Genomic DNA, 27,910 nt, shown 5'->3' with positions numbered 1-27,910 from the left:
TTCAAGGATCTCCCAGTCTAAGGAAGACGTCACGGGTAACAAACCTCCTAACCTAAAAAGTTGAGACCAAGTCTCTGCTGTCAGAAGAGCCTCCTCTAGAAAGTTCCCAGGCCCCTAGAGGCCCCTGATGGAGCAGATGAGAACAGAATTACCAGATTTAGCAAATAAAAATATAATGCATCCAGTTAAACTTCAATTTCAGATAAATAAGGAATCTTTTTTTTAGTATGTAATATATAGGCCATACTTAAACTAAAAAAAAAAAAAAGATTCCTTGCCTATTCGAAATTTAAATTTAACCAGACATCGTGTATTTTATCTGGCAACCCTGGAGCAGAACAAAATCACAAGCCCTGGATATGTTTCTGTGTATGTGGCGACACACGAGCAAATGAAAATTAAAAAGTCACAAAGTCAGATGGCTGTAGGGACAGAAATTAAGGCTAGCTCCAAGTCAGCAGGGTGCTGCTGAGTCTGTGGGTGGCAGGGGAATGCCTCAGACTCTGACCCATCATCCCAGGCTGCTGCCAGCTGCATCCCTGTGCGGTAGGCAGCTTGGGACCCAGAGAAAGAAGTCCAGAGGCTTGGCAGCCAGCTGGGTCCTCTCAAGCCAGAGCTGAGGTCAAGCATGCTAGGAGAGAGAAGATTATGGGCGGGCCCTGGGGGAGGGTGGGCCAAGATCTGGGGGACCGCAGATGGGTGCCCAAGGGACAGGGTGTGCTTTCAAAACGAATGATGGGAAGTCTTCTTGGTTGCCAGGAAAGAAACCTCCCTGAGAATGCTGCTGCTAAAGGTGCTGGTGCTGGTAAAGGTACGGGAACCTGAGAGTGGGGGGAACTGGGAAACAGCAAGCAGGAGTGATTCAGAGCTGAAGCCACAGACTGAAGGTCTGAGCTCCCTGCGACGCTGGGCGACCCAGGCCCCAGGAGCCAGGCACCAGGTAGCACCCTGGGCAGGTTTCTGCCCCCACACCCATGGCCCATGGATCCCCCTCAGCGCGCACACATGGGGCCCACACAGGGAGGCCAAAAAGCAGGTCCCCAAGGCCAGACTATGCTGAGATATCTGACTAACCACTGTTCTCCATCAGATCAGTGAACTCAGAGTGCCTCCATCTAAGGAGGTCAGGGGTCTCGCCTCGTAAAAGGGGACCAAGATGCAACCTGCAGAGAGGCAGACGTAGTTTCAGCAACCTCAGCTCCCAGGGGCCTGAGGGTTGAGGCCTGAGAATCGCCAACACTGAGCAGTTAACAAACCAGATGCTGATGTCGAGGGAGGAGGGAGCCTCCTGGCACACGCCTCGGCCCAGCGCTCTTCCTCTTCCTCTCCTCTTCCTCGGTTTTGGGCCCCAGGCTCCCTGCTCCTGGTACACTCCCATGGGGTGAAGACGACTCAACGCCCCAGAACATCCCAGAGTCAGGGCAGCTCTCATCACCGCTGACAGTCCCAACCAGGGCTGCCTCCTTGGGGAGCTTTGAGAAGGATCACAATGATCACTACTGCTATTGCCATTTACCAATCACACTAACTGGATGCCATGCATGTTAAGGACTTTATACCCTGCCTCGCGGAAGGCGCAGCCTGTGAAATGGGCACCATCGACGCTATCTTACAGATGAGGACCTGACAGCCACAGGCATCTACCGATCTAGATAGCTAACACTCGGGGGTAGAGGACACCAGGGAGACAAAAATCTCAGACTTTGGAATTGATCCTGGGGGTTAAACGCCTCAGTTCTTGAAAGAACAATATCAGGACAGAAGATGCTCAGAGCCAGCTGGGAGTCCTCACAACACTGCTCTCTGACAGCAGGGGGCACCAATGTCTGTGAAAAGCTACTTGCCACAGACAATTTAGCCGCCCTTGGTGCAGAGGAATACAGATACCAAGGGGAAGGAGGAGACCGGATCCCTTGATCCCTATAGGCCCCAGGAAGGAAACTCAAAACAAAAATGGCCTGTGCAATAGGCCCAGATTTAGACAGAGCTTGATTCTGGCTTACCAAGTCTTCTTATCAACCCCCCGCCCCCGCAACACTCTATGGAGAAGAGCAGGAGCCTTGCCTTCAGAGCCTCTCTGGTTTCTCTGTCCCACTGGCCCCTGGAGATGGCCACATCCTCCGTGGTTTCTCTTGTTTTCTGTGGAGTCTGCTCACTCAGATCAAGTGCATTCCTGTGCTCAAACCAGGCAAGTGCCCTCAGGGAAGAAAATGAGTGGGCATCAGCTGGCCTGGGAGATGCTCTTCTTTCTCTAGTTTTGTTGCTTCCTACTCATTGCTTCCAAAGCTCTCCACCATCTCGCCATATGGGCTTTGAACAACGTATCCTGTTCTCTTCTAGCTCCTGTCTTATTGCAACAGTTGTGGTGGCCTGTTGCAACTCTATATCTTACCCAGAAGCAGAGAGTCAAGTTCTCTCTCTCTCAGTTTCCACTTCCTTGTTTGTGAAACGACAATGATGGTGTGAACTTGAAATGAACAGAGGTACCGCAGTCAGCCAACACAATGCCCAGAGCACAGTGGGCACTGAGCAGAGTCTGACCTGCAGTCACTACAGGTGACCCTATAGGCCCTGCTAAAGAGCAATGGCCCTGGAGTCTGTGGCTTCCGATTTGAATCCCAGTTCCCCAGTTTGCAAGTTGTGTGACCTTGAATAAGTTGCTTAACCTCTTCTAGCTTCAGTTTTCTCCTCAAATGAGAAAAACTCATGTCCATCTCATAGTCTTGTGCACATTAAATGAGATGCCATAAGTGAAGCCCTCAGCTCTGTGCATGCCTGGCTCTCAGTGCATTCAGCAGTAACTAGTAGTCTATTTTCTTTCACTTACTAGATGAAGTAAGGGCAGGTGGGTTAAAGCATTATAGCATTCGGAGAGTGCCTAGAAAAGACTAAATGTCATCATGGATATCAGAAAGCTATAAGGCAGTAGATAAATATTTCTCACATTTTATGTCCACTTAGCAATTTTCCCAAATCTTTGACATTATCTCTTCACATTCTCATCATCACTAGGCATTAGACAGTAGAACAAATATCACCCCCATTTTAAAGATGAGGAAATTAAGCTTCAGAGAGATTAACTGAATTAGCTACTCAGGCACAGAACCAGAATAAAGAATTAGTTTTCACAATTCTATTTGCTGCCTTCAAGAATCTAATAATCCTACCATGAAATAGGCCTCCATAGGAGAATATAATCAGGTGGTGTAAGGTGAACATTAGGCAGGCCTAGGATAGAGGGTCAAAGAGAGGAGAGTTGCAGGAATGCTTGCTAACCACAACTATGTTTACGGGTTTGATTAGAACTCTGGCCATCACTGCCCAGTGTAGACCAGAGCCCTAAAGAGAACAGATGCAGCCCAGAAATACTGATAAAAAGGGAGACTGGGAGTGAATTCATATCTCAGGTGGTCTGGCAAGGTCAGATTGCACAGGCTTTTTGTACTCATTCAGCAAAAAGGTCTTGGACTCTTACCCCATAGCAAGTGCTGTGTTAGGGACAAGAATACAGTCTGCGACAAAAACAGAGTTCCTATCATCATGGATCTTATGGTCTAGTGAAGGAGACAATGATCAAATGAGCCACAGAGAGATATATAATTACAGAATACTTGTCATCATGAGGAAGTACCAGGAGTGTTAAGAGAGCCCCTAGCCCACCAACCTGGGCAAGGGTTGGGAAGGGTGTGGGAAGGCTGATTCTAAGAGCCCCACAGGCAGAAGGCAGCACGAGTGAGTGGGCACATAAGAGGGCATGGGACACACAGTGAAGGGGACAAGGCGAGGGAGGTAGAAGAGAGAATGGTCGCCCATGGAGGCTCCCAGAGCCCATGTGGGCTGGGCCCGCAGGCTGCTCTGGGAACAGGGGCTTGCTCTTAACAGAAACATGAAGCCACCAAGGCCATGAGCAGGGAGGAGCTACAAGAGACAGAGAGAAGGGAGCAGAGGGTGGCCTTTTCTGGGTGCTTTGATCATAAACAATAGCAACAAGAGTCTGGCTTACTCCAGAAAAAGCTAATTTATTGGAAGCAGATGTGGGGGCATCAAAGGAAAGCCTAAACCACAGGGTTTTGAAAAGGAAAGGAACAAAGGAAATGCCACCAGGCCCAGGAGCAGGGATTCTAGGCCGTCACCATCATCCCAAAGAAGCTGCCTTGACCACCTTCCGGTCCTGGTGCTGCAGCTCTCTTGGCCTCTGACTCCCCAGCGGCAGACTATGACAGCTCAGTCTGGATCATATGCTCACTGCCCACTGACAGACTCTCAATAAGACAGCTTCCAAGGGGGAGGAGTGTTCTCCTAAGGAAAATCGCAGAGAAATTGGAGTGATAATTCCAAAGAAGTAGGAAGGGATTCTGCCCCCCCCCCAAAAAAAGTGTCTAGTATAGACTCTGCAAGAAGGCTAGAGGATCATTAAGGACAAAGTGAATTTATTTGTGGTTTAGTCTAAGAAACAGAGTCAGGCAGCACTATGTCAAGAGGTGGGCACAGAAGAGGTTTGGAGGATGGAGAGAAGAGAAAGAAGGTACCACATGGCACCTCATATCAGGTCACACGCCACGTAACCCTCCCCAGGCTTCGTCTGACTCATCCTTAGCACTCAGAGAGATAAGGTAACCAACCACGGGATAAATAAACCACCAAGGTATGGAAAGGTGGCAGAGGATACAGAAAAGAAATTTATTTATTCCACCAATGATTATGTATAAACATGCCCCTCTAAAGAAGGCTGCCTCTGATTCTGAAGTGGCCCCCTCTGGAAGGATGCAGGAAGGTATAAGTGTTACCCTTCCATGAGATTCGGATGTCAGAACAAAAAGCCAGAAGAATGAGCTGACAGGCTATAGGCAGGAAGCACTGGGAGACAGGCTCGAGCCCCTTCTCCTCCCCAAGACCAGTTGGAATAGCACTGTAGTTTCCTTCCTGGACAGGCAACTTCCCTTGCCACATGCTAATCCAATGCTTAATTTCTCACAGGAAGAACATTTCGTTGTGGGTTGCAGCATCTTAAGAAATCCGCAATGCCTCAAAGAAAGTAGACATTGCCAGAGAACAAAAATAAAAAGGACACAGGCGTGGACATTAGGGTGGGATGGAAAGCCTTCGCTTGCCTCCCTGCTATGTTGTTTCACTGGGATAGAGCTCAAGCTTCTTTGTGAAATGTCAAGGCATCAGCCTGACAGTTTCAGAAGGTCTTATCCTCCGCCCCCCCACCTCCTCCACCCCCCCCCCCCGCCCCACATACACACACTTTTCACAGAAGACTTCTTTCATTGCAACAAGACAAAAATCTCTGGTGCAAAAAGAATGGCATTGATTCTAAGGAAAGGAGCTCAGAGAGGAGACTGACATATAATCTGTCAATCTTCAAAATACCACCGCCCAAACCGGGAGGTGGCTACTTGCAGAAAGGCAGTGGGGGAAACTTCCAACAGCACGTGTTGCCTCCACGTGAAGCAAGCTGATGAATTTACAATAAGAACTTGAGCAAATATAGGAACGTGTGAAGGAAAAGCAGCACATGTTCCTTAAACAGGAAACTCTTACTACTAATGCGTTACAATAGTTTCCTTACTGGTCTCTCCAGCCTGGATCACTTTTTCCACTTCACACGAGCTTCCAGATTGATCTTTCTACCAAAGCACCACTCTAAAAAACTAGTGTGCCATCCCTCCTAAATCATTCTAAACTTAGCCCAATTTCCTTGGGTTAATTTTTCCTTGACGATTTTTGTCAGATCTGTGCTGTGCCCCATCCAAATCATTACTTCATGAAAATTGATTAAATTGCCTCATTTTCTTTACTTTCCCTCATTGTAAGCAATGTTATCATTACTGCTTAAATATTTCCACTGTACATTAATATAAATGCCTGACTGATGAACTCTAAAATGTCCACCAAAAACCATCTCATGCATCCCCTAATGGCACTTCAGTGTCCCTGGTTCCCACCCACTAAGCACCCTTCATTCATACATCCTGCACTGTGGCCAAATTTTGCCATTACCCCCTCACACACACACACACACACACACACACACACACATACCACTCGCTCCGATATTTGTCCCACCCCCCAACTCAGCCTCTCAAATCATACTACTCATTCAAGACCCTCCACTGTCACCCTCTCCTGAGGTTTTCCCAGACTGATGCAGCCTGAAGGAATCTTGCCTTCCTGAGCTCTAACTGCACTCAGAGCATCTGGGACTTCTCACTTAGGACTCTCTGTGGGTCTCTTTGAAGTATAAGGCTTTGGTAGACTCCTTCCCTTTCAGAAAACCTGCTGGCTTGCAGAGACCAGAAGTCATATCTGGTTATTTTGCATAGGGTCTTGCTTAGTTAACGCTTGCTGAATGAATGCATTCTCCCTGCTGTCCAGTGCTCTTTTTGACAAAACACAAATCTACTCAAATCATTCTCTTCCTCCCCACAAAATAAAGTTTCAATAACTTAGCAGACATAAAAAGACCGGGTCCTTCATGATTCTGCTTGAGTTGTGAGGAGAAGCACGTCTTCCCTCTCCCCTCACCCTGGTGGGGTGAGATGGACCCTTTCTCTCCACTTTGTCCATGTATTTTTTTTTGTAAGGTCAAGGTGATGGGGGGATACCCTTGGCTAGCAGATTAGGTTTCATTTCATCCCTTTGCAAGTCCTGCATAGACAGTACAGTAGTTATTTTTATGTGTCAACTGGACCAGGGACAAGGTGCCTAGACATTTGGCCAAACATCATTCTGAGTGTGTCTCTGAAGGTGCTTCTAGATGAGATTAACAGTTGAGTGTGCTTCTGGATGAGATTAACAGTTGAGTTGGTAGACTGAGTAGAGCAGATTACCCCCCCCCCCAATGTAGGTGGGCCTCATCCAAGTAGCTAAAGATTGGAATAGAACAAAAGGATTGAGTAAGAAAGACTTCTTCCCACCTGACTGCCACAGAGCGAGACACTGGTCTTTTTCTGCCTTTAGATTTCAAATGGAAAAATCAGCTTCGTTTCAATCTTAAACCTGCCAGCTTTGGGACTGGAATTATACCATTGGCTCTGCCTCTGTAGACAGAAGATCTTGGAACTTCTCAACCTCCACAATCATGTGAGCCAATCCTATATAATATGTTTACACATACATCCCTTTGGTTCTGTTTCTCTAGAGAACCCTACTAATACAGACAATCATACACCTTGCTTTAGAATGTAAAGGTCCCTAAGATTTTGTTCTCAGTCTTTGGGGCCTCTGTCAAAACTTAGAAACAACAAGAAAAGTCACATTAAGATGATGCCAGCTTATTATTCTGTGATTTTTTTAAAGTTTTTCCTAATCCAGGTGATGAAAATGGGGATCATCTATGAGATACGATAAACATTCAGACTTAGAACTGACACCTGAATGGGTCATGTTCTCTCCCTTCCCGACTCCCTATGAAAGTAAAAACAAAAATGAGTAGGTTATTACCATAGGACCCTATGGAAACGGTCAATTATCCTTTGCTTTTGTTTCCTCTCCTGTTTCATGGTCCCTCTTCTTGCTTCACTCATGCCTGTACAAGCAGATGTACACTCCTTCCTCTCACCAGCAAACACAGAAGCAAAGCAAGGATGAAAGGGAGCTACTGCTCCCTGAATGCTACAGAGGAAACTTTGAAAGAGGAGTGCCCAGGGGCACCTGGGTGGCTCAGTGGCTGAGCCTCTCTGCCTTCCACTCAGGTGATGATCCTGGGGTCCTGGGATCAAGTCCCGCATCGGGCTCCCCACAGGGAGACTGCTTCTCCCTCTGCCTGTGTCTCTGCTTCTCTCTGTGTGTCTCTCATGAATAAGTAAATAAAATCTACCTCTCCTCTCTCTGGCCATCCAAGAACTGACTGGTTTACAAACCGAGCCCACAGACTATTTTCCAGCAACAGTGGCATAGCAACAGGATTTGTACCTTGCAAACCCAGAAGTCAAAAACTGTCTATGTCCTGTTTTATCAAAATCAGTTACAGTAGCAGGCACACCAGACTTTTTCTTCCAGCGGTAGGGCAAACTTGATATCCCAAACCACTTTCTCCATAGAAACTAAAACATTGGATAAAATACATCAGCATCTTTTTAAAAACACGTTGCTTAGCTAGCACAAAAGAGAAAGAATATACAAAGGCCAAACTGACATGAAGGCAAGAATGCTGCTGAAGTAAAGGTGGCAAGGCCACCTCTGGCTCCGAGGTTCTGTTTTAACAGCCGGAAAGTCTTGCAGTTTATCAAGTAAAGTGTGAACTCCTACTAAGATAAAGAGTCTATCAGAAAACCCTACCCAGAACTGGTGTCCTCTCCCAAGGGCTACACGCTCAAGGCAGAAATAGAGAGGAAATAAACCCATCACAAGAAAGGGGGCAACAAGAAAATGGTCATGTTTTGATCTTGAGGTTTGCAGGGGGAGGCTTCAGGTGAAAATGACCCTGGGAACTTGCAAAACCAGCCTTGAAATGGGTCTACAGTGTTACCTTGAGATGACTGATTTGCAAAAGTGAAAGTCTATCCCCTCCAGAGAAACAAAATCTCAACTCAAGACACAAAGCATTTCCCACAATTTTCCAAGGAAAACAAGCAGCTGACCATAAGAAAAGTGAAAGAAATCACACAATTCACAAGGAAACAAGATACTAGCTAAAATCAATGGGTAGAAAGTTCCACAGGCAGCAAAATCAGATCGCAGAGTGTTTGAGGAATGGGATTGGGCCACCTTGACAGCCACCTTTTCCTATAACGCTGTCCTTGCCTGTGTTCTCCAATCTCCAAAGGTAAACCTCCATCTGGGTCCTGTCTCTCCACCCACTTCCAGATCTCCCTCTTGCTTCTCTTTTTCCACCTTTCTCCACAGGCACCTTCCCAAAGCACTAAGAACATATCCAAATCTTTACATTGAGGAAGGAAGGAAGGAAAGAAAAGAAAACTTGCCCCCTCCCCATCTTGCTCTACCACTTTCATAGCTGGGCTTCCTGAAGAGCAACTAGGGTGACTCCCCAGCTGCCCATTCACCCATAAACTGCAGCCCAGCTTCCACACCCAACCCACCACTTTTCTAAAGCAGCCCTTACCCTTACCTGAGTTACCACAGCACCAAATCCAATCAACTCTTATCTCATGGCTTCACAGATTCCTGCTGAGGTTCCTGCTGAGGTTCCTGCACTGTGGCTATTCCTCCCATTCAGAAACTTCCTCCCAGACCTTCCCTCCCCACCCCCCAACCAGCCTCTATGACATCACTTTCTTCTGATTTTCCTCTTACCTCTCCCATCATTTCCAACCAGTCTCCTTTGAGTGCTATGTCTCCTCCGCCCACTTCTTCAAATGTAGTTATTTTAAAGTTTCCATCCCCAACACTTTTCCCCTCCTCCCTGGCCATATCATCCACTCTTCGTGGCTTAGAGCAGCCGTCTCATCTCATCTCTGGGGTATGCATCACCTGGCAATGTAAGAAATCTTTCCGGAAGGGACTCCAACATGAATAGTTTCATTTCCAGAACCTCAACTGCCATGTGCATTCATTCCCTAGCATCAATCTGCCTGAGAATATGCCTGTGATCAAGCTGTGTTTCTTCGTGAGCTTCTTCTCACTCATCCTAAATCTAAGAAGGGTAGGGCTCCTCAGAGTTTGCGGGGAAAAAAATCTTTGGACCAGCAACCTGAAAAACTGCTGTAGGAGAAAACAGTCTGATGGCTGCCAGAGGGTAAGGGGGCAGGGGAATGACCAAAATGGGTGAAGGGGAATGGGAGACCCAGGCTTCCAGCTATGGAGAGAATAAGTCAAGGGAAATGAAAGGTACAGCACAGGGAATAGAGCCAATGGCATTGTAGTAGCATTGTATGGGGACAGAGGGGAGCTACACTTGTGGTGAGCATAGCACAAGTGTATAGACTGGTCAAATCACTACGCTGTGCACATGAAAGCAATGTAATATTGTGTATGTGTCAACTATACTTCAATTTTTTAAAAATTGCCATAAATAACGAGACTATTTACAGTGACGATAATACAGTGAACGACTATAATATGGATAATAAATGCTCTTGTAAGTTAAAAGACTTCCAACTCTATTTTCAGTAAAAAAAGAAGAAAGATCAAATGGAGTGGCCAGCTTATTGATCAGTTGATGATAGGTTTTGAGGATACATCCATATGCGAATTGGGGTTTATAATTCAGAAGAGGTTTAAAGAACTGATTGGCATTTCTATAACAAATTTTTCCATCCTCATTCACTTATTTACCCACTATTTACCTAAACAGCATTTCTCGGGGCACCTGGGTGGCTCAGTGGTTGAGTGTCTGCCTTCAGCCCAAGTCATGATCCCAGGGTCCTTGTATAGAATTCCACATCGGGCTCCCTGCTGAGTGGGAAGTCTGCCTCTCCCCTCTGACTGTGTCTCGGTCTCACTCTCTCTCTGTGTCTCTCATGATAAATAAATAAAATCTTTAGAAAAATAAAATATAAACATTTCTCAGCATTAATATCAAAGCAATGAAAAATATTAAGGGAATTTATGCTGAGCCTTGTGTTGTTCTAGCAATAAGGATTATTCATCCATGAATACAAGAACTAACAGAAAAAAATCCCAGCCCCACCAATCTCGTTAAGAGATGCAGCTCCAATACTATTTTATTTTTATGTTTAATAATTGTGAATTTAAACTCTATTGTTATTTAAATCAGGAATCAATTGTGTACTAAGAATAATTTTAATGATAACTCAAGCTAGATTAAGTTAATTAACACTTAGAGTGTTAGGGTCTTAGGAGGCAAAATTTTAATAAATATATAATTATATTTGTTTGGACAAGTATAAATGGAGGGGGACTCAAGAAAAATCTTCCAAGCATAAAAATTACTTTAGGATTACATTTCATGGAAAAGATGGAGTGGAATTACAAGTCCAAGGAGAAAAAGGAAAGATGTCAAACGTTTACTCTGTTAAAGAGGATATGTATACTTTTGTTTAAATGGATCACAAATATGTACAAATAGCCAATCTTTATGCTGTGCACCTGAGACTAATATAATGCTTTACATCCATTGCACCTCAGTAAAAATTTATTTTGAACTATGTTTCTCATATTTATATACTTAAAAACTGAGAGATCGGCATCTGCAAGCCTTGATAAAAAATTTCATGTTGTCATTTCAAGCATTAAACCTGATACATTTAAAAAAAAAAAAGGATGATGGCAGGTAGCAGATCACACAAGCACTAAGTTTCTCCTCAATGCATTAAAATGAGGTGGCTTTCCATTTTTTTAACGTCAATATTTAAAATACAATAGAAACAACATATTTTGCAAACTTAAAAGTTAAGGAATTTTACACACCAACTTAAAAATATTTGAGGGTAAATACTGTACAATTCCATTTATATGATGTTACAGAACAGGGAAAATTAATCTATCATGAAAAAGAATCAGAACAGTGGTGGCCTCCAGGAGAGATGAAGGCATAGACTATAGAAGGGCTCAAGGGAACTCTCTGGGGTGATAGTAATGTTTTATACTTTAACAGAGCTTGGGGTTAGAAAGGCAAAAGCATTTGTCAAAAATCATCAAATGGTGTACTTAAGATGTGTACATTTCATTGAGGTAAATTTGATCTCAAGAAAAAAAACTGTAGGGATCCCTGGGTGGCACAGTGGTTTGGCGCCTGCCTTTGGCCCAGGGCGCGATCCTGGAGACCCGGGATCGAATCCCACATCGGGCTCCCGGTGCTTGGAGCCTGCTTCTCCCTCTACCTATGTCTCTGCCTATGTCTCTGCCTCTCTCTCTCTCTCTCTGTGACTATCATAAAAAAAAAAAAGAAAAGGAAAAAAAACTGTAAACAAATATATGTACTCTCGTCCAAGTTATGCATGCTGAAAAATTCAGGAGTGAAATGTTTTGGCGTCAAAAATTTATATGGAAATGTATAAAAAATAAGATAGATTGACAAATGGACAGATGTAGAGATAAGTAACATAACTAAAGCAAAACACTTAAAGTAGAACCTGGGTGGCATATATATGTTGTTCACTGCTCAATTATTTCAGCTTTTCTGTATGTTTGAAAATATTCACAATAAAATATTGGGGAAAGTGTACAACAGGAATATATTTTATCATAATTCTTTAAAGGATGTGTGGGCAAAAGTTTGGAGACCATTGGTTTCTATTATCACCATTTGCTAATGAATCTCTAACCCATACTTACAGCCCAAACCTCTCTCCAGAATCCCAATCATCTTTCCATCTGTCTCCTGGACGGCTCCATCTGGATTTCCCATCAGATCTAAAACTGAACAGATCCAAATAAGAATTTATTGTCTTCCTGTGTCAGTTAGAAATATCATCAGCTACAAGTAACAGGATAGAACAAACAAAACAAGGGTGATTTTTCTTACATAACAAGAGATCTGGAGGTAGGTAGCTGCTAGTGTCAGTTCAATAGCTCCAACAATCTCCTGGCTGGCAGGTCTGCCATTCCCTTGGCCTTCCTTCCTAGTCACAAAGTTTTCTACAGCTCTAGGCATCATGTCTGAGTTTAAGATAGGAAAGAAAGGGAAGGAAGGAATGCCAGTGACAACAGAACTTTTATCAACACAGCTTCATATTTTTCCAGAAGCCCCCTAGCAGACTTCCACATAAATCCCATCCATCAGAACTGTTGTCCTAGCACAGGAAACCAGGAAACACCATACTTGACTTCCCTATCCTCTAACTTGGCTGTAGGATTGGGTGATGGGTTAGCCCGCCTGCAGTATCTGTAACATTCTCCCCCAAACCCAGTCTACCTCCTATACTGCCTCTCTGTGTGAACAGTTCAGGACCTGACTAGTTCCTCAAGGAGCCCAGGAATTACCCTTCCCTCTCTTTCTCCTCTACTCCTCATATCCACTGCCTTGATCTTTTCTCAGTCTTTGAATCTCTCTCAAATCTGAGCCTCCTTCCTATACCCACTACCACTGTCTTGGTTCAGGATCTCATTTCTTCCCTGAATGGCTCTTAGCCTCTTAGTCTCAAGTCTTCACTGCAAACCATCCTCTGTGTGGCCCCAGCTTGACCATTCTAAAAATAGACATCTACCCATCTTATCCCCTGCCTAGATCTTATGTGTGGCTTTGCATAATACCTAGTTTAAAGCCTTACTTCCTCAGTATGTCATGTAATGTAGTTCCCCACTTTTGTATAATATCCTCTTCAAAATGTGTCATCAGTTAGGAGCACCTGGGTGGCTCAGCCAGTTAAGCATCTGCCTTGGGCTCAGGTCATGATCCCTGGGTCCTGGGATCGAGCCCTGTATCACACTCTCTGTTCAGTGGGGAGTCTGTTTCTCTCCTCCCTCTGCCCCTCCCCTCTCCCCTGCTTGTACTCTCTCTCTCTCTCTCTTTCTCAAATAAATAAACAAACAAACAAACCATTAAGAAAAAGAAAGAAAATGTGTCATCAGTTAGAGTACTTCAACCCTGTCAAGGATCAACTCCCCTAGAACACAACTTTATGGAGAGAGGATCTGGGCAAGTCAATACTCAAAATCTAAACCTGTTGTGCTAGGCAGGCAACCAAGTCTCTAATATATTTGTGCTAAAATTGTGGTAAGCAATAACAATAGACTTATATGTTATAATAGGGGTTCTGTTCCCAGGGACTATAGACTATATCATCTCTAAATGCATTTTTTCTGGGAAACATAAAATTCAACAATATATTTAAAGTATAATATCATTGTTGTTCATTCGATTCAGAGATTTATTGAATACCCACAATGTACTAGATACTACTCTTTAGTTCTTTTCCTTTATAACAGAGCAGAGATGACAGATCTAGAACAGTGTTCGATTGAAGCTATCTGCCTCTTTCTGCATACCTAATGATTTCCATCTTTTTCTCTATTGCGCTATTTAAAATTTATCACCAGAATCAGCACTTTCATTTTTCTGTCTTCTACTCATTTTCATAAATAAAATTCATTAGATATTCAAAGAAATGTCCAAAGACACAGATGGAGGCAAAGATGGCAATATGGTAGAAACTGGGTGATTGATAGAGTGCAATGTGATAATAGCTAAGCTTTATGGAGTACTTACTCTGTGCCAGGCACAGTTCTAGGCACTCTACAAATAGTAATTCCTTAATCTTTACAATGTGATGCAGTAGGTTCTAAGAGTTTCATGTTGCAGATAAGGACACTGAGGCCCATGAGTAGTTTTGCATCTTTGTCCAAACAACAGCCCTCAGTCTCATCTGTCTGCTGCACTTGAGCTAAGTACATTTCTCTTAGTTCTGGGGGGGGGGGGGTGTCTTCGGTGTCTCCGGCCCTGTGCTTTTTGCACATTATGTCCCATCTGCCTGGACTGCTCATTCTGTGCTCACGCTCATTCTTGGAGACCAGATGAGGCCCACTGTGCTCAGTAAAGTCTTCCCTGTCCAATAAGGTGGGGCCAGGCTGTGCTGACCAGCACCTTACCCAACCTCCTCATCCTGTTATATTTATGCGCTTAGAGCTCTGTCTCCACCACCGGAGATGATGCTACCAGGCCTGGCTGTCCCCTCGTTGTTGAGTCCCTGGGGCTTGCTACTATGGTTGGCCTATAATTGGCACTTACAATTTTGCTGAATTAATGCACAGAATCCCTGGATTTTACACCTTCTTGTCGCCCCCACGCCGTCTGGCACCACATATTGCAGACACTTAGTCAATGGGAGCGGGAGCCTGGTTTTCCAGCCAGCAGCCTAACTTAATAAAACAGAGCAAAACAAAACCCGCCCCCTTTCTCTCATCTCCACACCACAATTAATCCCAGAGGGTTTGAATTCTTTTCCAAGCCCTTCCATCAGCCGAATCCAGGGGGGCCCCGAGGGGTCGGACTGACTCCCCATCCCCCGGCCCCGCCGGCTAGCGGAGCAGGGTGGGGAGCAGCCGCCAGCGCACCGGGCAGCCGCATCCCGCGCCCTGCGCCAGTTCTGCCCTATTAAGGTAAGAGTTGGAGGGCGCGGGGGGGACGGAAGGAGGGTCCCCAGAAGGGGCCCCGCGCCGGGGCGCTCGCCGGGTGCTCCGCGACGGTACTGCCGGCGTCAGGGCGGCCCCGGTCCCACTCTGCTCTTCGACCCGGGGCCACCTTCCTAGGTTTCCATAGCCACCGGGGCCGCGTCCGCGTTCTCTCCCGCCACCGCAGGCCTCAAAGGAGTCTCTGTGCCGGGCGCTGATTAAATGGGTCTCGGCTCCCCAGCGGACCGCCCTTCCCAGCAGCTGCCCGCAGAAGCCCCGAGGGCGCTGCGCCCGCCGGGCCCCGCATCAGGGGGACCGACCCGCGCGTTTCGGGGACCCGGCCCGGGACGCGTCCTTCCGGCCTCCGGACCTCCGCCCCCTCTGCGCCCCCACCCCCGCCAGCCTCTCGGGGTCCCCGGGGGCCCGCCCCGCCCCGCCCCGGAGGCCCCGCCCCGCCGGCCCCGCCCCGCCCCGGAGGCCCCGCCCCGGGCCCTCGCGCTCCGCCCCCGCCCCGCCGGCTCCCGCCGCTCCCGGCGCTCCGAGCGCGGGCCTGGGGACTCGGGATCCCGCCGCCGGGGCCGCAGCATGGGGCGCTTCCGCGGGGGCCTGCGGTGCATCAAGTACCTGCTGCTCGGCTTCAACCTGCTCTTCTGGGTGAGACCCGGAGCGGGCAGGCCGGGCAGGGGAGGGGCCGGGCGGGGGCGCGGGGGCGCGGGGCGCGGGGGCGCGGGCCGGGGTCCCCGGGGAGCTGGCCGCCGCGGCGTCCGAGCCGGGCTCCAGAAGGCTGGGTGTTCAGAAGGGCGGAGGTGAGGAAGAGGCTTTGTCTAAAGAGGGAGGAGAGGGATGGGGGGGAGCGCAGAGGGAGGGAGAGGTGGAGCAACAAGAGCCGGTGAGAAGGGGGGACACCTTGAGGCTCTTCCCTTTGAGGAGCCTCTGCCTCAGCTGGTGACTCCAGGTGCGGGGACACCAGCCCCTCCTCCCTCACCTCCTGAGGAGTGGCTCGCCCTCGCTCCCCCCGGGGCACTCACCCCCTGTCGCCCTGCCTCCGCTGCAGCCGGGGCCTGGCCTGGGCTCTGGGAGAGAAACCCCTGTGCCCCTGCGGGGCTGCCAGCGGTGGTGCCCCAAACGGCGTGTGTGGGGACACCACCTGGCGGTGAGGGTTTTGTTTAAGGAAATTGGGGGTAGGAGTGAAAATGGTGGGGGGGGGGGGGCAGGTGTCGTCCTTATTCTGAGGGTCAGAGGAAGGTACCGCGGGCTGGGAGGAGGCGGTGGTGCTCTTCTTTCTGTCAAGGGGATGGTGAGAAGATAGGGGTTTCCAAAGGGCAGCAGCATCTCCCCACAGCCCCTAGCTCGCAGCCTCTGCTAAATACCACAGATGATCTCATTCAACTTTGCATTGAACAAACATTCCCCGGATTAGTGGTTCACAGAGAGATAGGGCCATGCCCCTTGTCTCCTATGTTATTGGGACAAGGTTAGGGCCAGACCATCCCTAGATCCCTGGATACCCTGTCTCAGGCCCTGGAGGACTGTAAGACAAGGTCTAAAAATTGTCTTGTCTGCACATTCCTCCTGGGTTTTCTCAGGAAACTGTCAGTCAGACCCTGGGGGAAAATATAAATCTTATTTTGGGGAAACAGGTTCCTAAGGCTAGTGGGGAGCAGCAATGGCCTGGATGCTTTGAAACAGCTAGGAGAGAGGAGGATGGTGACTGTCTGTCTGCTCCAGGGAGTTTGTCTTCCCATGACTGCAACTAATTAATTATTGAATGATGGGCTCTGCCTGTGTCTGCCAACCCATTAGCCCAGATGCCTGGGTGACTCCAGGAACTCTAACGTCTCAGAAGACAACTTGCCATGCTCAGCATCCTTCAGCAGGGGAAGGTATGAGGAGGCATCCCAAAGACAGCCCCTGAATTTTAAAAACACACATGATTTTTGTACATAGGGCATTTACATTCAGCATACTACAGGGAGGGACATTTCTAAAGGTCCTTTATGTTGTGCTGCTTTTTAATAGTCTGGCTTAATTTTAAAAGCTGTTAATTCTAGATGTCATGCTTCGGTGACACCCTTCGCTCTCACTGCTTACAAATTCAAAACAAGTTTTCAATCAGTCTAAGAAGGAATTCTCAGGCTGGGCTCAGTGCTTATTTAGTGACTGATGCTGTGCCAGCCTTTCCAGGGATCATAGGGAGCATTTATTGAATGTTTTCAATGTGTCAGGGACAGTGCTAAGCACATTGCATTCGTTGACACTTAATCCTCACAACAGTGCCCATGTGTATAATATTTTATCCCCATTTTTATAGATGAGGAAACAGAGGCTCACGTAGGCTGACTTGCCCAAGGTCACATAGCTAGTGTGTGGCAGAAGTGGGACTCAGAGTCAGCCTCTGTGGTCCCAAGCACTGTGGTAGATTACACTCCTAAGTGGTGGTTCTCAGAGGATGGCTCCTGGACAAGAGCATCAGCATCTCCTGGGAGTTTGTCAGAAATGCACATTCTCAGCTCCATGCTAAGCCTGCTGAAGCAGGAACTCTGTGTTAGCAAGCCCTGTAGGTAATTCTGATGCTTGCTCAAGTTTGAGAACCACTGTTAAGCAGTTATTAAATAAGTATTAGATAATTTATAATATATAAATATATGTAACTTGTAACTGTAAAATGCTGTTCTGTTAGCTGCTAATGTTGTTAAGAAAACAAGTCCAATGCATACAGAACAAGTTAATAAGTACATAATCAAGTGACAAATGTCACACTTTGGCCATAAGCACAGTAAAGAAGGGAAACAGAGGGAACAAAGCGATGTTTGACTGTCTGCCATGTGTTAGCTGCTGGGGTTAGACATGACCTTATATATATGATCTAATTAAGGAGTGCAGAGAAAGTTGGAGGGCCTGGGTGGCTCAGTTGGTTAAGCGTTCAACTCTTGATTTTGGCTCAGGTCATGACCTTAGAGTTCTAAGATTGAGCCCCACTTGGGCTCAGCATTCAGTGAGGAGTCTGCTTGAGATTCCCTCTCCCTCCCCCTCTCCCTTGTGCACACACTTTCTCTTTCTCTCTCTGGAATAAATAAATCTAAGAAAAGGAGTTCAGAGAAAGGATCATAGCAAGAGTGAGGAGCCAGGAAAGTTGGTCCTGAAGAATAGGGTGTTTAAGCTGGACTTCCCAAGACTGGTAGAATGAAGGTGGGCAAGGCAAGGGGGCTGACACACCACCCACCGGCAGAGGAGCAGCACAAGGCTGGGTGGGATTACCGTATGACACAGGGGTTGGGTTTGAGTGCAGAGATCAAGTTATTGATCATACAACCAGGGTGTGCTCGAGTAAGTTATTCTTACTTCTAGGTGTCTGTTTGCTCATCTGTACGAGTGGGGTAACAGGGTTGTGAGGAGGATTAAAGTGAAATGTATAAAGTGCCTGACCTCATCTTCCTGTGAATCTAGTACATAGTAAGGGCTCAGAAAACGTTATTGGTGCCTGCACATAGGAGCATTCAGTAAAAGTTAGCTGTCTTTCCCAGGTCCCTTTATTTGGGGGAATAGCATATATATTTGCCAACTGACCTGCAGCTTATCTTTGTTTTAGGATGACACATTATCCTCTCAGTTTGTACTGTGAATTTTCCCCACTAGAACTTGGAATGCTCTGAGAGCAGGCTTGTTTTTTTTTTTTTTTCTGTATGTTCACAGTTATATCTCCAGTGCCTAGAACAGAGCCGGGCACACAGGAGGCATTCAGTAAATATCTGTGGAGTGAATGAATCTGCAGGTTAGAGCACTTGGTACAAATGACCTTCCCAATTTGCCCCAATGATCAATGATGATCAATGATCTAGAGGACTGATCCTATCTCTTCTTGCACATTACCTGTTGATTTGTTCTTTGTTTGCCCAGACTGAGCCCAGGAGGAAGGTATGGGGCCTTCCCCTCTCTCACCTCCATGGGAGAGTAGATGGGCAGCACCACAGGAAAGGGCTAATGGAAACTGACACATAATGATTTAGGGGAAAGTGATTATTTGGGATAAGTTATTTAGATATCCACCTTCTCTGTAACTGAGGGAACCTGATTCCAGAAAGGCCTCACCTAGTTTCTGAAGTTGTTTTTCCTGGTTGGAGGGGTTCATGAGAAGTTTGGGGAAGGGGCAAAGGATGGGGGCTGCAGATGAGGCTGCAGCTGTGACTTCAAGTGTCATATTCACTCACACCTTCACATGCTCGGGTGCCTGCCCTTCTGAGATATAAGGTCCCCCTCAGTGACCAGTGACCACACTCTCTTCCCTATCAGAAACTCACCAGAAAGCAGGCGAGGAGGTGGGGGCGGGTGTGTTCTGTGATCTGCAATTTGTGCCCTTCGGTGACCACACTGTCTTTCCTATCAGGAACTCACCAGAAGGCAGGCAAGGAGGTGGGGGCAAGTGTGTTCTGTGATCTCCAATTTGACAAATCCATTTGCAGCCTCCTCTGGCAGCTTGGTTTCAGTAAGTTTCCCTAGGCTACTCTGATTTTATAAACATTCAGCTAGATCCTGCCAGAGCCAGCACACTGCCTGGCTGACTGTATTCATCACTACATTTTTAAAAACAAAAGCAAAGCCTAGCCCTGAACCCCACTAAATTCACTTCTGTTATCATGGTTGATGTCTGCCATGGAACCCCTCCCAACATCTGTCATGTCTAAATTCGGACACTGCAATCAGCACAGCATATGCCCATGCCTCTCACTGAAATCACCTTTATTTTTTTTTTCTTCTGTTGCATAGCAATATAAATAAAACACCACAGTACACCAAGCCACATATGTTGGTTTAAAGAAAAACCTAGGCACTGTTTATTCCTTGCCTTATTGTACGCTCAGCGTTTTCCTATCATTGTGCTATACTGAGCAACTCAGTGATAGCAACCGACAGGAAGCAGGGCCGTTCATTGTTGAAAGTCACATGCCATATATGGCTTGTCTGAAGTTTCTCTACTTTCCTTCTCACCAGTTTTCATGCAGCTTTGGAGGTTCAGTCAGTGATGCCTAGCAGGTACTGTTGGGAAAGACTGTGTCCCTTGAGCTTGGGAGTGAAAGATGTTTGGCACTGCTGCGGATTAGCCAGGTGGCCTCCTCCTCTTTGTCAAACTTCTTTCAAACAGTAATTTTAGAGCTACCACCTGTCTGGAACACTGTTTTGTGTTTTTTTGTTTTTAAAAAACTTTCTTTGGGATCCACCCAAAAGCTAGACCACCCCAGAAGGCAGATAAGAATTTTCTTGGTCTTCTTGGAGGATAGTCTTTGTTTCTGATTTCTGTCAAGGTGAGAAGACAGCGGTAGAGGCTGGCCTCCTCTAAATGGATGAGAGGGGCCTGGCATTGCCGGAAGGGGCCACGAGTCTGTGACAGGGGCCATTGTGCAAGGTTAGAGATAGAATGCCAGCAGTCCAGCAGACAGGTCTAGACAGGATGGCCATCCAAATCCAGGAACTTGAAGCCAGGAAGGTGGATACTGGAATTGCACTGCCTGGATTGATTCTTGTCTGTGTTATTTACTAACTAGGGGACCTCGGACAAGTTGTTTAACCTATTCGAGCCTCAGATTTCTCATCTGTAAAATGGACATAATTAAGTACCAATGTCATCTGTGATTTTTGTGTGGATAAAATGAGTTAATACATGTAAAGTAGTAAGTAGCGTGGTCCATATGCATAGTTAATACTCAATAATGTAAGATAATAGTAGTAGTCATATTTAAGAATTGGAAGCATGAGTAGACACCAGAATCCAAGAAGTTTATAAAAGTAAAGAAAGGTGGTCAATAGGTGTCCAACCAAAAAGAAAAAGAGCAAGAGTTTCATAGCTTCTCAAGGGCATGGAGTACAGAGAGATTTCTTCCTCTGCAGTCATTTGGGAAACATATCCTGATGACCTACCATGTGCCTGGCATCCTACCAAGTGCTTAGGCATTCAAAAATACTGAAGACACAGGTCCTTGACCTTGAGGCATTCACACCTCTGTTTAGTGCTCCATTTTGCCTTTTATTGTAGTTTATTTCCTCTCTAGTGTCTTTGCTCCTTGAGGCAGTGATTGTTTCTTGTTGGGATCCTCCTTCTTTCATCCCTTGGCTCCTAGAAGAGGTTCAGCAGTCAGTGGCAAAGCTCCAGCTCACAGGATTATGTGCACCGACTCCCGACACCAGCACAGGAGCTGCCTATTTGTACCCTGCCCTGCCTCTCTGCTACCAAAGTCTTGGGAAGAGATGGGAAAACCTTGATGATTGGTGCCCCTCTAATTTCAGGATGTATGCAAATCATCTGAGGATCTTGTCCAAGTATATATTCTGTTCAGTAGGTCTTTTTTTTTTTTTTGAGATTTATTTATTTCAGAGAGAGGGAGAGAGCAAAAATGTGCATGAGGATGCAAGGGGGGAGGGGCAGGAGGAGAGGAGAGAGAGAATCCAAGCAGACTCCTTGCTGGGCACAGACTCGAAGCTCAATCTCAGGACCCTGAGATCATGACCTAAGCTGAAATCAAGAGCCTGACACTTAACCGACTGAACCACCCAGGTGCTCCAGTAGGTCTGCATTTCTAATAAGCCTCCAGGTGATGCTGATGGTGCTGGTCTAGGGAATACACTTTGAGAACCATTGGTTAAGACCTACTGCTGGCTCTCACTTCTGAATGGGGCAGAGAATGCCCTTCGTCTTGGCACTTCTCTTAATTCCAGTTACTATTACTTTACCATTATTATTTTAAGCCTTTTTTTATATTAAGACTTGATGGTTTCTAGAATTACTAGGCAGCCCCGTGTTCATTGTCCACTGTATTTCACTGTGTAATTCTAGAACATCCATGCAGTATCTTTGGATCTCCAGCTATGTATGGCAAAAGAGAACATAACCTACATCCTCTGCCTTAATATTCACAATTAATATCATACCAGGGGGGCAGCCCAGGTGGCTCAGCGGTTTAAGGCCACCTTCAGCCCAGGGCATGATCCTGGAGACCTGGGATCGAGTCCCAGGTCGGTTTCCTTGCATGGAGCCTGCTTCTCCCTCTGCTTGTGTCTCTGCCTCTGTGTGTGTGTCTTTCATGAATAAATAAAATCTTTAAAAAAAAATATCATACCAGGGCTGTTTGCCTGAAGTAAGTGATGCTATACTGACCATTGAGACAGTTTCATGGTTGCTAAGGAATCAGGAGAAGGAATTGAGGAAGAAGCAAGTAAAATGAGAATATCAGATTGGTTGGGAGCACATCTTACAATAAGTAAGGGTTACCTTGGCCCACCTCGTCATCCTTTTTGGATTTAATTGGGAACAAAAATAATAATGCCAATTAACATTCCTATGATGTTTTAGTTTACAAACTGCTTTCACACTTATTATCCTATTTGATCATGAATTGTAGCAATCCCATGAAATACTATAATTATCTCCATTTTGCAGACATAGAAGCTAAAAGTCAGCTCAGTATATGAGATAAGCAGGAGAGCTAGGTTGAAAATACTACTGCTCAGTTTAAGGCAGAGGAAAAGCAAGAAGGGAATTGAGAAAGGGTATATATCAAAGAAACAGTTTTTAAATTTAATTTCAGTAGTAAAAACTTGAAGAATAGTAAACATTATATAAATGCAAGGTGTGTGCCATTGCTTTCCTGAGCACATTTCCTTTAATGCTCACACTGACCCCCTGAAACTGCAGCTATTGTCACCCCTACTTTATACAGGAAGGAACAGAGGTACAGAGAGATTAAGAGACTTTCCAGGGACTCAGAGCTAGCCAGCGGCAGAGCTGGGATTCCTTGTGTGGCCCGAGTCTATGTTGTCCACCACTCCAATCTGCAGACGCACAGGAGAGAAGGCTGGAGTTATGACGAGCATGTTACTTTCAATATGGTGTCTATGTTACTAATCATGTGTGGCTATTCAAATTTAAATTAATTAGTACTGAAAGAGATTTCATATTTATTTAGCTCCTAAGTCACAGTAGCCACATGTCAAGTGCTTAATAACCGTGGCTAGTGGCTGCAATATTGGACAGCACAGATCGAGGACGTTTACATGTACATCACTGGAGAAAGATCTGTTGGGTAGCTCTAGCCTAAATAGAGTTATTCTTTCTCTCTAAACCATTTTTCTCTTTATCTTTTATTGGGTCTTATAAAACTAAAACTAAAGAGAGAGGGGGAGCATAGCTTCTAGAAAGGGGCACTTAACATATTGAGTATAGATGACTTAGAGAACTCAAGGGATTCTAGCCATCCTGGAAAGAGCATAGAGCTAAAATAAAAATGAGTAGAGAAAAGCAGCAGAGGACTTGGTTATGGGCACTATGCGAGTGGTTTTTCCTACCTTGGATAGGATTCAGTTTTCGATTTGAATGTAACATTAACAAGTCTACCACCATAGTAACACTAAGTACCAGGCACTCCCCATTCTAAGTGTGAAACTCAAACTGATTTAACCTCTTAGGGAGGCACTATTATTACCTCCACTTTGCAGAGGAGGAAACAGAGAGCAATCAGGTGTCTTGCCCAAGATCACAGACTAGTAAGTGACAGAGCCTGATTAAAATCTAGGGATGCCTAGAACCCCTGCTTTTATCTGCTGCAGCCTCTCGATACCAGGATACCACAGCACTATACGGTGGGGGGTTTTGTTATTATCCAGCCTCAGGGCATCACTGTGCAGTCTGAATACTCAGAAGAGGTAAAATTTTCTAGAAGAGCAATTGGCAATGTTCCAAAGTGCATGCCAAGTGGTCCTCCCCATCAAAATGGCGATTGGGAAAAGAGTCAGCTTATAAACCAGGGCCGGGGAATTGGGTAGGGATGGCAGGGCCCCCAGCACGGCAGGGCCTGGTGCCTGGCAAGCTGTTGACATGGCCGGGGAGCCCACCTGCTTGCCCCAGGCGAGTGAGATGAATAGCACACTCTCAAATCAGCCCGTCCCCTGCAAATGACCCGGTGCTGCCTGCCTTCGGGACACAGATGGCTTCTGGCAAAATTGCTGTTAAGTGAAAGCTCTCTAGAACACCAATCTAGACTTTCACAGCTTCTCTGGGATTCCATCCAAGCTAACTTTTTTTAATAAACCAAAGCTTTTAGGCTTACTCCAGTCTAACCTGAGTTCTACTAAAATGTTTTTTTCTGCCATCGTCTCTCTGTCACAACTAAAACTGGGTGTAGACCATTATCATTGAATATATAAGAATCCTATTTATCTCAAGAGTAGTTCTCTCAAACTACCTTGGAAAATATTAGGCTGTAAAACAAATATCGTTAAATGCCCAGTCCTTGCTCATGGAAAGCTTGATACAGGTGAGATGTCAGGGCAGGCATTGTAGCTCTCAAGGGGAAGTGCTTACTCAGAGGGCAATCCTGAGATAAGAGCCAGCCAGTGTTGCCAGGAGGAAGTTAGAGAATGTTGGAAAGGTCATCATTGTCCTCCTGGAAATCTTCCGCAAGGTGAGGTAGGGCAGACATCGGATTTCGTCCGATTCGGACACTTGAATCTTAGCTGTGTACATATTTGATCTTCACTTGATCAAGCCATCTGCTCACTGGAATCATTAGCCAGCAGCCTGTGATATTTGTGTTGCTGTCAAAGACAACTATACCGCCATCATCTCTCTCCTAATTCTTGCTGACTTTTCCTCCCTCTTCCTTTGCTCTGTATTTCTTTAGAGAAAAGGCATTGTGTAGACCCACCAAATAAATCCAACATGCTTTCCACCACCTGTCTTGTATCTGCTTTGTCATGACAGCAAGCTTTCCTCCACCCCAGGTTAGCTTCCTTCCCCTGAGCCCAGAATGGTCTGAGCACTTCCACACCGCCTCCCAGCAGTGCCAGTCAATCCACACAGGTTAACTTCCTAATGACCTAAACAAACAGAAGAAGGTATGTCCGGCTCTTGTACATAGCCCAGCATTCTCTTCAGAGATGAGTAGCATCCTGCTGATACTGTCGTGGTTTTGATTGCAGAATGCTACCATCAGTGTGGAGGATTCAGCATTGATTGGCTTTAAAATATATCCTTACCTGAAGGAAGTCTTTCAGGAATTTCTTAGCATGAGCTTGTTCTCATGGAATCATTATGAGAATAATAATAGGAAAAGCCAAAAACCCTGGTCTCTAACCAACACATTGCCAAGCCAACAGCCGCTTCATCATATACTGCCACAGCACTGCCTCCCGCTTCCACCTCACCTGCTCCTGACGTCAAGGCAAAGGCAGCAAGCTTCCACAGATACGGTTTTACATGGATGTCCTGTGGCATTTGGCTCTTGTATTTCTTCTGACAGAATCCTTGATTTTGAGAAAATGCCGCCTGACTCCTTGCCTTGCCCTCACTGACTAAGAGGATGAAAATCTTGGGAACTGGCTTTCCTCTTTGAGAAAATTAGTGTCATCTTCCAGAGCAAATGTGCTTCTCACTCTCGCCTGCTAAAAGGATGGAACTCCATTACCCTTATGGTATCATAATGTGGCTCGCAATCAGATCAAGATTGTGAGTGCTCATTACATGATTGCATCTGGGATGAGAATTGCCACCAAGAGCAAGTATTAGCTTAAAAGCTTTTAATGACAACTCTAGGGTTAAAGTGTCATTTCCAGCTTTGAATGACTTCATTGCAAAGAAGAGAATTGCAAAGGAGTTGGGTTGTACATGCACCTGGTATTCACCCTGGGGAGCAAGAATACAAAATTGACCTTGTTCATTCTTGCATTTGAGTGCATTGTGTGTGTGTTGCTATAATTGCATTAAGTGTTCATATACCCCTGCCTATAAAGGGCATGTACAGATGTACCCTTTGTATCTGTGCGTAACGCACAGCACAGATCTAAAGGCTAAAGAAAACACAGGCTAAAGAAAACACAGAACTGATACTTCATGCACTAGTTTTGTTTTGTTTTTCTGTGGGAAAGTATTTTGCTGAGTATATTCAACAGTGTGTTCACACACTGCCTTCCAAGGTGTCTGGTATAGTGTTTCCCAGGTACGGATGTTTTTTAAAACAGTGCTTTGCAAAGGATTCCCTTGGGGGGCAATCACTCCCGTCAGTCCGTCTTAGTCAAGTCAAACTTCCATTAAAAAAAAAAAAAACCAGAGTGACTTACACAACAGGGATTGACTTCTCACAATTCTGGAGGCTGGAAAGTCAAGATCAAGATATCGCCAATCAAGGTATTGGTGAAAGCTTTCCTCCTGATTTTCAGATGGCGGCCTTCTCACTGTGTTCTCACATGGCAGAGAGAGAGAGAGAAAGAGAGAGAGAGAGAGCACACGCACTGTCTGCAGTCTCTTAAAGAGAATCCCAACATGGGGGCCTCACTCTCATGACCTCCTCTAAACCTAATCACCTCTCAAAGGTCCCACTTCCAGATGCCATCACACTGGGGGCAGGGCTTCAGGAGAACACAATTCAGTCCATAGCACAGCCTGAAAGGTACCTTTGTGAAGGCCCTCTACTCGTTCATTTAACAGATGTCTGTTGGGAGTCTGCTCTGCACCACAGAGGGGTAAGTGCAGTATACACCCTATCCCTACCCCCATGCAGGCCTTAATTTTTTTCTTAAATTCCAGAAATATTTAAATAGAAATGGTTATATGAGACATGAAGGCAGGTACATACCCAGGCCAGGGGTGGCTTTCCAGAAGAAGTGACTTCGCAGCTGACAGGGCAGGGGGGTGGGGAGGGTGGGCAGGGCAGGTTGTGAGCTAGGTGGAAGGGAAGGGGAGGATAGCTTTCTAAGCTAAAGAAATAGCAGAAGCAGTGATTTCCAGGTGGGAGAAGGAACTGAAACTGTGTGGATAGAGCATCAGAGCATCAAGGGACAATTGTCCCCCATCTAGGTGAAAAAACATGTGCTGTCCAAGAGCTTCCCCAAGTAAACTTTTTACCCAGAAAGGAGGCTTTCTGCTGGGGTTTGTCATCCGATAGCAGAGTGGAATGTATCAGGATGGTGATCAGGGTTGCTGGCCTCCTCTGGGGGCAAAGAGTCTGGAGGGAAGCTGGGCAGCCCCTGGACCCAGGTCTGGGGAGTGATCTTGGCATTTTTGCATCTCAGCACTATCCACCTTCCAACTTAGTGCCTTCCGAAGAGCCATGTTTGTGATTCACGAAATTTTTTTTAAGTGAAAAAAAAAATGTGTCCTCAAGATAGAACTTTCATCAGTGATCCTAGGAAAGTAGAAGTAAATACAGTAAAATAAAATTGATATCCTTTAACAAGTTCTGCTTCGTGCTAAATGACCTGCTCCTGACCGATAGACATTACTTAAAGGAAACTTCTTGCCCATTCACTTTGCTTTAAATACTTTCTGAGCAGGTCCTTAGTCGTCTTTTCTGCTACTTCAGTTTTGAAACACAAACTGTCTTCTCTAAAGACATATGCTTACAATTTGCAACTTTGTGTCCTGTGGACGCTCTGGAATATGATTAGAAACTGAAATCACTTGCCTGTGAAGATGCATAATTGAATCTGGTGACCCACTATTTAATGATGTGGATTGATATGTCACTGTTCCTTTCACTGCTACCTCTTTTTTTCTATTTTATTTCCTTTTAAATAATGGGCACATTTTTGCCCTCAAAGTCCTGTTTCATCACATTCTCTGAATTCCTGATGCACGAGTGGTACTCAGAAAACAAATGTGACACAAAGAATGATGATATCTGGCATCTTCTCGTGGCCTGGTTCTGTGATTGAATTCTTACCTGCAAGATTAGTGTCCCTCCTGGACCACCTAGTGGGAATCAGCTTCCTCACCAGCCCCTGAGACCCTCCTGAGAAGGAGCTGGATCTTCCTTTCCTATGAATCCTTGGCTTCTGCTCACAATAGATGCTCAATAAATGTGACTAGCATCAAAATCCCACTCATGCTATTGTACAAAAAAGTCCATTCCTGGGGCACCTTTGGTGGCTTAGTGGTTGAGCCTCTGCC

At 45.9% G+C, this 27,910-nt stretch overlaps 1 protein-coding gene across 3 annotated transcripts in view; it reads left to right on the top strand.

The window, feature by feature from the left end:
• Window positions 1-15,502: 15,502 nt before the first annotated feature.
• The window catches only part of TSPAN2 (tetraspanin 2), a 50,587-nt gene continuing 38,179 nt past the window's right edge, over window positions 15,503-27,910 (top strand). For all 3 annotated transcript variants that reach the window (XR_008662696.1, XM_055312179.1, XM_055312177.1), the window contains exon 1: window positions 15,503-15,633. Coding sequence is in view for 2 of the 3 variants with exons in the window: in XM_055312179.1 (XP_055168154.1) it covers window positions 15,565-15,633 (69 nt within the window). In the remaining variant the exon portion in view is untranslated. The remainder of the gene's footprint in view (window positions 15,634-27,910) is intronic.

Source organism: Nyctereutes procyonoides, unplaced genomic scaffold (assembly GCF_905146905.1).
Source record: "Nyctereutes procyonoides isolate TBG_1078 unplaced genomic scaffold, NYPRO_anot_genome, whole genome shotgun sequence".
Taxonomy (NCBI): domain Eukaryota; kingdom Metazoa; phylum Chordata; class Mammalia; order Carnivora; family Canidae; genus Nyctereutes; species Nyctereutes procyonoides.
The sequence above is the reverse complement of the archived record's forward strand: the minus strand, read 5'-3'. Positions and strand labels throughout refer to the sequence as shown.